Source organism: Arachis ipaensis, chromosome B1, assembly GCF_059453495.1.
Source record: "Arachis ipaensis isolate K30076 ecotype BB chromosome B1, ASM5945349v1, whole genome shotgun sequence".
NCBI lineage: Eukaryota > Viridiplantae > Streptophyta > Magnoliopsida > Fabales > Fabaceae > Arachis > Arachis ipaensis.
The window spans coordinates 140357159-140367168 of NC_142436.1; the positions used below are offsets into that span (position 1 = coordinate 140357159).

The 10010-nt window shown below is 31.6% G+C and overlaps 1 protein-coding gene across 3 annotated transcripts; it reads left to right on the forward strand.

Annotated features, from left to right (window-relative positions):
* The first annotated feature begins 4657 nt into the window (after nt 1-4657).
* Nucleotides 4658-8935, forward strand: STM (KNOX/ELK homeobox transcription factor). Of its 3 annotated transcripts, none has more exons than XM_021103882.2 (5): nt 4694-4815; nt 5268-5467; nt 5564-5804; nt 8195-8442; nt 8525-8935. In XM_021103882.2, the coding sequence occupies exons 2-5, from the start codon at nt 5294-5296 to the stop codon at nt 8726-8728; spliced, it is 867 nt and encodes a 288-aa protein (XP_020959541.1). In that variant the 5' UTR covers nt 4694-4815; nt 5268-5293; the 3' UTR covers nt 8729-8935. The 3 variants fall into 3 exon arrangements, with proteins under 3 accessions (XP_016195470.1, XP_020959541.1, XP_088358063.1); XM_088501937.1 differs by having other exon boundaries at nt 4703-5099; XM_016339984.3 differs by having other exon boundaries at nt 4658-5467.
* The last annotated feature ends 1075 nt before the right edge of the window (nt 8936-10010 follow it).

Consider the following 10010-nt stretch of genomic DNA (forward strand, 5'->3'; position numbering starts at 1 on the left):
TTGTGCGGAATTGTGACAAAGTGTGATTCACGTTTGAAGCTCCAATTCTTTGGCGCCATTGTTGATGATCACAATTTCGTGCACCAACCACCTTTCAAAGTAGTTCCACTTTTAATGGTGGATAACTGTTTCCTTTTTTAGAAAAGTTTTTGAGATCTCCCTTCTAAATAACTAGGAGATATCTTAAGAGTTAACTACTTATTCAAATAAGTAGAGTTGAACTGCCGCCATCACGCTCGACCTCAAAGAGGTTAGGTAGGTATAGAGGATATATAATCTCTTGTATGGACCTTTATTCTTTTTGGGTCTGACTGTGTCTTTAAGTTAGGGTATGAACAGTTTGAATCCTAAATATATTTTTATAAGTGACAAACGACTTTAATATTCAATAAACAATTTATACATATATTTTATTCGAATTTTTGTGCAAATATTTTGATAACTATTTAAAAAATATATACACAAATTTAGAGTAAAATTTAATTTTTAGACTTTTTTTTTATTTTCAGTCCTTCACAAAAAATAAAAAATTGAATAGTTTAAAATCATCAAATTTTGAATGTGAAAAAGTTTATTTATCTAATACTTGTAAAATGTTTCATCAAAATTTTATTTTTAAAATCTTTTGAGAATATATATCTAATATATTAATATTTTGTCATATTTTAACTCTTTACAATTTTTTTCCACTTTTTTTATCTTTTAAGATTATCTTGTCAGAATTTAAACCATCAAATATCATTTTAATATTGTATTCTTAAAATTAGAATCAAATTTTCAACCCTTGAATAAAATTATTACAAGAAAAACCATATTTTTTTAAAAATTATATATTCACTTACAAAAATATGCTTAAATATATAATAAAGACAAAAATATTTTAAAAATATAAAAAGATAGATAAAAACCCATGTCCATTAATAGAATGATCAACATAATCATTTGCCGAGATATTAAATAAAAAAATGATATTTTTTTGGTTATTTACTGTTTTTTTTAATTTAACTTATCAAAGATTAATTTGTTGTAAATTTAAATTTTATTTAAAAATTTGTTATTAACTAATAAATTATTACATACATAAGATAAAATTTAAATTCACAATACTTATTTAAACAAATAAATAAGCTCACTATTTGACCATCTCAAATTGATTATAAAAAAAATAAAAGACATTATTAGTAGGAAAAAGGAAGAGTGGTAGCCAGTTAACACAAAAGGTGGGATTGGGTAGTAGTTGTGGTCTTTTTTCTCTAAGATAAAGACCTAGTAGTATATGTATTTGGGTATTCTTTTCGCAAATAAGGATATATTTTTTATTATCAATCATGGAGCTGTGGATAGATGGGACGTAAAGGGGATGATAGAGAGAGGGGGTAGTAGCTGCTACCTGCTAGGGTTGCTCCTGTTTTCTATGTGATGGCTGTCCCCTCAATACTATATGCCCCGCCATTCCACCACTTCCTTCACGGTTACTCCCTTCTCATCTCTTCTCTACACTTATCCCTAATCATTTATCAACTAACTAACATGCTCATCGTCATAATTTTACACCAATCAAACTCCTTCACCAAATGAGAAGCATGTAAAACTGGAACTGATCAATAATCATATTTTAGAGAAAATAAATAAATAAATAAAGGTGTCAGGAGAATTAGGACCCACTGATTGGATTGATCATGGAGCGTTCATGTGTATGAATGCGAACTATTGCTTGTTTATCTTAAAAAAAAAAAAAAAGAAAGAAAGAAAGAAAGAAAGAAAGAAAACTATTGCTTGCTTGTCTCTATTGTCTGGAGTCTGGACTGTGTACTCTCAAATTAAACCGAACCTTCACTTGCTTACATCAGTGGATTAGGTTTCATCAGCTGCATCTTTTTGCAGTAGTTTGCCAAAACTCGAGACTACTGGCGCCACCACACGCCAGAAATTATAAATTCTAGAGAAATTCTTACATTAATCGTGGAGGAAATTTTAAATGTTTACCACAGATTTATTGCTTTTACTTGAATTTCTTTTGTTGATATATGTACTTATATTTCTGCCCTCTTATTTCTTGTTGCTCGATCTTTACTTCCGTGCGTGCGTCAATCGTATTTGTTGTCATGGGGTGATGAGAAATTGAGAAGACATGCCTATGTATCTAGCTGATATGGAAACCATTGTTATTAATGGTTTTTATTTTTTTTTACTAAACTGTCACTACAATATTTGTTGCCAAAGATAATCCTTACTCGAGATAACACTTGAGAAAGTTGTCTTAAATAGGCAAAAATAACATTTACTGGAAATTGTATTTGAACATGACAAAAGCATTTTTTTTTCTTCAAATAGTGAGAAGTGTTGTCTTTAATAATTAAGAGTGTACTTATATAAAACGTTGCAATATCAAATAATTTAAACAACATTTTAGATTAAAAATACAATATTTTATAAGAGTGATCTGAAAAAATAAAAAAACATTTATAAAAAAATATCTAAAATAATTTAGTATGTGAAATTTTAAAAGAAAACTTTCCACTAATTTATATACCCAAATTTATACCTGACTTGGAAAAAAAGTCCTTAAAAAAAATTAATTTTTAGTTCTTTACTCCAAAAATAATCCATTTTCTTGCTATGAACCCTAAATTTACCCCTCCCTTAGCCTCCTCACACCTTTTCCTCTCGAGCGCAAAAAAAAAATCGTCCTCTCTTTATTTCGTGCCTCTGTCATTGTCACTGTCAGACAGCATAAACCTGACTCGCATCCTATGGCTATATTTTCTCTTCTTCTTTCTCTTTCTTCTTTGTAGTGCCCCTCTCTCTTTGTCGTCCTCCACAGCACGGCTCCATGCACGCATCACGTCTCGTCCTCTCCTAGTAGTAGGTCGTCGTCCTCCACGTCTCCACGCAAGCCGCAGCAGCTCTCCAACAGCACGCCGTCGCCCTCATAGTGCTCTCTCTCTCTCTCCATCGTCCTCGTCCCTGCACTTTACTACTCTGTCTTCATTAGTAACTCATTAAGAATGGAGTCTAAGTCAAGTTTATTCTTCTATTTCTGACTAAACCTCTTCTTAGTATTTTTTATTTTTTTTTATTTTCTCTGTTCTTCTATTGATTTTCCACTTCTTGATTTACTGTTCTTTTTTTTCTTAATTTTTATTGGCTGTTATTTTTTTTTTTTTTTGAATTTGTAATTGTTATTGTTGCTGTCAAGATAGTTAGAATCACGAGTTAACTTGCAAAATTGTACGTTTTTGCGATTCTATTCCTTTCTTTCATAATGTTCTTGCTGTGCATCTTAGAGAATTAGTGTTCGTATAGAATTGATGAGTAATCACGCAAAATCGCCAGAATCACGTCTATAGTAGTGACCCATATCTAAAATAGTAGGATGAACAAAAATTAATTTCTATAAAAAATATTGTATATTTTATATATATTTGTTTTCGTGTCTTACAAAATTTTAAAATTAGTGTATTAATACATCTCGTATTATATTCCGTATTCGTATTAGTGTTTGTACATCATATATAATCAAGTATTAAATACTGTGCGGAGTCTTTGTTATGGAGCAGGTGTATATAGTTATATACAGCGTACATGTATAACGAGAAATACATATGGTTGTAGACATGATAATCATAGAGAAAAGGAGAGAGAAAGAAGAGACATTCGGACTGTCCCACTAACTTTACCAGCTTTATTTACTACCTTAGCTGCGTACGCGCTTTCCTCTATGCTCAATAATAATAATCATCATCATAATCTTCTTCTATTACTCTACATTAGATTAGATGCTGGGCCATCATCATCATCGTCACTGCTACACTTACACACGGGAGTATATATAGTTGGAGGAGCTAAGCAACAATTATCACACCATACAGCTTTAGCCAAATAAATATATTCTTTTTTCTTTAGAAAAATTCGTCTTTGTTGAAAACTACTTTTCTCAATTATATTTTTAATTTGAGAATTAACAATCATGTCGAAAGAAAAAATGAACGACAACGATAATGGTCTTTTATTAAAGGTTAAAGAAGAGAACGGGATGATCACAATAAATATTAGTTTTTGATATATTTTTATTATTAATAACATTTTTAAGAATTAGTCAAACAAAATATAAATTGATTATTTTGTATTAAATTTTTAATATATACGTAACAAAGTAATCTCTTCCAAAATAAAAAAAAATCAAATATTAACTTATCTGGCAAAAATAATTTATTATAACATAAAGTATTTGATATGAAAATTTTATATAGATCCATTTGAGTATTTCTTATAATACTACTAATAATAATAATTTTGGAATTATGAGTATATATATGAATAGTATAAAATTTAATTTTGATAATTAAAAATATAAAATATTTTATATAATAATCTAATCTTATTATTTTTTGAAAGACCATTCCCGTCGTAGTAATTATTTACTTATATAATTATTGCATAATTAAATACATATATAACATTTTTCGCTTTCTAAAGAGTGTATTTTAGCTAGTTTATACTTTACACTTTTAACTTATGAAAATTAAATTTAATATACTTATATGTATACAAAATAATTATTTTTGATAACATAAGGTTTTGTAATTGAAAGTAGATCTAAAATTACTTGACATAATTGTGCAAAAATGAAATTATAAGGAACAAAGAGATAAATATATAAAGAAGATATAAGGGTCCTGTGACTTGTTGGGTGGTCCTCGATTTGATCGTTCCTTACAGTTTGGTTTGAAGATTGAATCTCTCTCTTTGTTGCAGTGGCAGTAGTGAAGGAAATTCATTGGGAAGGTAAAAGGGTAGCAGTGCACGAATGAGGTGAGGCCCTTCTCTCACTCTCTCACTCTCTGTGTGCCCCGCGTGCTCTCTGCTGCTTCAACTCCCTCCCTCTCTTCCTCCTGACACCAAAGCAACACCAAATCTGTATCCTTTCTAGTACTACTCCTCCATGCAAACTCAACTGTTCCGGATTTTCTTCTGTAAAAAAACAACCCTGAAACTTTCTTTTCTACCATAAATTCCGGGAGAGACTGAAACACACGCATCATCCTCATCCTCATGTTAACTGCTTATTCTAAGGAGACCTGAAATGGAGGAGGAGGGTAATGGCACTTATAGTATGATGGCTTTTGGCGAGAACATCATGAGTACTAGTAATAATAGTGGGATTTATCCAATCATCATGATGCCTTTACTCACTACCCCAGTTATTAATCCTCTTCCTAATCTTAATTACTCTAATCCTAATAATACTAGTAATGATAATGCAGACACAAATAGTTCCTTCCCTCTTCCCATGCTTACTACTCATCAAGAACCAATCCGCAACAACACTGGGATATGTTACTTCATGGACATACACAACAACCACCATGGAAGCTCTTCTTCTTCCTCTTCAGCTCTCAAGGCCAAGATCATGTCTCATCCTCACTATCATCGCCTCTTGGCTGCATACGTCAATTGTCAAAAGGTGAACAGTAACAACAAACAATTTAGACTACTCTCATCTTCATCACACACTTTCGATCGGATCTTTTTGTTTCCCTGACTGGTTAGAGTTGTGCAGGTTGGAGCACCGCCTGAAGTGGTGGCAAGGTTAGAAGAAGCATGTGAATCTGCAGCGGCAATGGCAGCAACTTCTTGCATAGGTGAAGATCCAGCTCTGGATCAGTTCATGGAGGCCTACTGTGAGATGCTTATCAAGTACGAGCAAGAACTCTCCAAACCCTTCAAGGAATCCATGCTTTTCCTTCAGCGCATGGAGTCCCAGTTCAAATCCCTCTCCATTTCTCCTTCCAATAACTTCGGTGATCACCCAACTACTTCCATAACGCTCTTTTCTTTCTTTCTTTCTATCAATAACCATATCACTATTTTGTTTGATGAAAAAACTTTAAAATAAAGTACTAGTACTAGTACTAGTGGTAGATACATATGTATGTGTGCAAGCTAACTCAGTCTTCTCGGTATTAGGGCATTGAATGAAGCTTCTCTCATCTAACTACTCTACTTTAAATTAAATTCGCATAATTTCAGCTGTTTCTGGAAAAGCAGAATCCAAATATTTATTTGTCAGTTTATTAAAATTTCCCCATTTCACATGCTTACCGTGACTATCATGAACCTACTAGGGTTTCTGGAAACTGGTGCTGCCTAGTGTTCATCCCCAGGTGGAGTATTTGTCCTGTTTGGCATGGATTATTGGGGGAAAAAAATAACAAAAAAATTAAAATATGAAACTCTATAGTTAGTTCATAGATGAGCATTTGTTTTTTGTTGCATTCCACCAAATTTGAATAGGTATAGCTTCCCATCATTTCATCACCCATACTTTTATATCATATATATATGGATGATGATCAATAATGAATTTTTCTGAATTGGTCTTTTTAGATTTTGATAATTTCATATAGCTTTTAAGTTGGCTTGTGCATAAGTGCATTTACTTTACTCTAGGGTGCTTATTATTCACATTTAATTTACTACCTTCTTTATGTGTTTTTAAGAATTTTTCTACATTAGAGTTTTAGAAGTAACTATAGTAGCAGTAAACTAGAAAAATGATTAGGAATTACTCATAGTAAATTTTCAAGTTTATAATCGTAGAGAACTAGAAAAATTCTTATTCCATATTATTGTCTCATAATCGCTCATTTATATTTTTGTTATTATATTATCTCCGTTCTATTTTTTAACCATTCTGTGGTGATAAATGAATGTGGGAAAAGAATGGCTCTTCCTATCTCAACCAAATCTTACTTTTAAAATTAAGATTTTGGCAATCAAGTACCCCATTAGGACTTATTCTTTCAAGGAAACTTTCTTTTACAATTTAATTATTTAAAAAAAAAAACTTACATTCAATGTATGTATTCGTGTGCAATGTTACATTACTACGGATAGAGTCCATTTTGGCGTTTTTGTATCCGTAGGTGCAGATGCATATTACCATGATTTGCAGATGCATTATCCTTGATATGCTTATTATTGCTATAATTGTTTGTAACAAGATGTAGTGGTACTATTTATTTGCTTGTCTTGTAACTAAAAATGGATAACCACTGTCTTTATCTTCATGTAAATAATGAATATGTCAATTCAATACCACCCCACCATAATGTCAAACTTTGCTGCTAAAGTATCAAAGACTGATGGAAAAACATGTAAAGTTCATCGCATATTGCATATCGCCTTAGCTTGCATATAAACTTAACCTGTTTAAGTGAATCAATGTTCTCAATCTTTCAACTATTGATGGGCCAAATATAGTATCCTTTCCCCCATTGATTGGTTTAAAGTGTAAGGCTAAATGGTTTTGGAGATAAATCCATAGATCAATGGATAGTATATTTTTGTCCTTTGTCCCCCACGTGTGTGACTAGCTAGTTCATCTAAAGTTAACATTATTAATTATGGAATTGGATTATTGGGGGGGAATGGATCCTAGCAAATTGTCCTGGTGTGGTTAATTATCAGACTTAAGACTATCCAAGTCTATATTTTAAGGAGTAATAATAAAAAATATTCATCCCCTTTTCACCTTAATGGTATTGGTGAAGGAGTTTAATACACCACTAATAAATATTTAAGGATAATTAGCCATTGAATTATGGTTATGGCTATCAGCTTCTATGATTTCAACAATTGTTGATATTCTTGCTAGAGATATTGCTGATACTGATACGGTTCCTCCAAGAACATACATCCCAAGGTTATTGCTGCATTATGACTTATGCAAGTGACCAATGTAAGGTGAATGAGAAAACATTGAGTGCAGCTTAGTCTTTGATTAAGCTTATTAAACCGGAGATCCTATATTATGTATTTAGACTGTTTCGTCGCAGTTGCCAATTTGGTGTAGAATGAATGCCTAAGTTCAGTAAGTTGTTAGATAAAGTGTAGCCTAATACATATGGCATATTGCTGAAGATGTCATTCATTGGTGTTAATTGTTTGACATGGTTAGTTATTACAGCTACATATAACATTAATTGAAGTAATTGAATAATTTGTTGGTTTTCTTGATCAAGAAAATTGAGATGTGATGTTCTTTGCACATTCTGAGCCCAAATGTTAAAAGGAGTTGCATATACACTTTTCTTTGACAAAAATATGATTAGTCTTGATCATGCCTTACTCTTTAATATTCAATCTTATGAGTTCTGGTGCTTAATGCGGCTGATATGAAACAAATCAGCCGGTAATGAAGGTGTTGATAGGAATGGATCATCCGAGGATGATGTTGATTTACAAAACAATGCAATAATTGATCCGCAAGCAGAGGACCGGGAGCTGAAGGGTCAGCTATTGCGCAAGTACAGCGGATACCTTGGTAGTCTGAAGCAGGAATTCATGAAGAAGAGGAAAAAAGGGAAGCTCCCTAAAGAAGCAAGGCAACAGCTACTTGAATGGTGGAGCAGACATCACAAATGGCCTTACCCATCTGTATGTGCCTTAAACTATATCATGATCTTGAATTTTGTGAAATATGTGATAGAAAAATGTAGAGATTTGTATGTATGAACAGGAATCACAGAAGGTGGCGCTTGCAGAGTCAACAGGTTTGGACCAGAAACAGATAAACAACTGGTTTATTAATCAAAGGAAACGGCATTGGAAGCCTTCAGAGGATATGCAGTTTGTGGTGATGGATCAAAGCCATCCACATTATTACATTGACAATGTTGTGGCCAATCCCTTTCCCATGGATTTTTCTCACACAATGCTTTGAGAAACAAAAATGAATGCAAAGGCATTCATCACTTCAAACTTAATGTGATGATATAAATGTAATGTATGTAGAGAGCAACGCACGTCTTAAGTAGTTAACGGAACCTAGGTGTTCAATCATAAACTGTATTTTGTAATTGGACTTGGAGCTTCTAAATTAAAGAAAATGAGAGGACTTGATCCATTCATTAGTCCAAACATAAGCGAAGCCATTTTCGATTCTCTCACACGGCGGGCCAAAATATAACGTCAGACTTGGCGGTTTGGCCACGACATAAAATTCGGCGGGTAAAATTTCTCCTTCTATCTAAGACCTAGGTTTAAGAAACAGTTCAATGTGAACCTCCAAAAAAATAAAAATAAAAATAAAAAAATTATGTTTACATTATTCTTTTTACATTTTTTATGGTGTAATTTTTTGGTAATCACTTTTAATATCAAACAAAAAAAACATACAAGAGGCATACATATATATATATATATATAACTTTATTAAAGAAAGTTTTGAGGATTTAAATCTTGTTTTATATATAATAATTTATTGACTAATTATAAATTCTTAAATAAAATTTAAAGTTCCAGTGAATTAATTTTTAGAATATCGGATTGAAGGATGATGTAGAAAACAACAAAGAAAAAAGTTTGAAAACCAAATTTACTGAACCAAAAACTAGTCAAAACCTTTTATTTTTAACTTTATTTAACGAGATGAGCAGCAAAGTTTAATTATTATCCTTTCACGTACATCTGGATTGGATCCGCACAATTTCTATTAAATTGGATAGGATATAATATCCGCATTTTTTTAGTGTTGGATCTTATTCGCACATTTGCGAATCGGATATCGGGTATATCTGCATAATTGAATTTTCTCTTTTTAATTATATTTTTATGTAAAAAATTCAATAAAAATGTTTCTTTTACACTTTTAAAACTTATTTATTCCAAAAATATTTTTAATCAATTTTTTTTAAATAACAAAAATAAAATAATACAATATATAAATAATAACTACTAAATAAAACATACAAGCAAGTAAATATAATACTAAAAATAATATATATATATATATATATATATATATTATTGTGCGGATCTACGGATCGGATACGCAGATGTTGAGTAGATATCTGCGATCCGATCCGATCATTCTGCAGATCGGATCGTATTTGCAATTTTTGGATCGGATGGGGATATTTACCGCAGATCTGCGGATACGATCCGATCAATGAACATCCTTACTTTCACACGCCTTATCTTTTTTTACTGTAATATTTATTATA

Coding starts and splice junctions, on each gene's coding strand:
- STM (XM_016339984.3), top strand. CDS start 5,087: ATGGAGGAGGAGGGTAATGGCACTTATAGTATGATGGCTTTTGGCGAG. Junction 5,805..8,194: donor TTCTCCTTCCAATAACTTCG/GTGATCACCCAA, acceptor GAAACAAATCAG/CCGGTAATGAAGGTGTTGAT. Junction 8,443..8,524: donor ACAAATGGCCTTACCCATCT/GTATGTGCCTTA, acceptor ATGTATGAACAG/GAATCACAGAAGGTGGCGCT.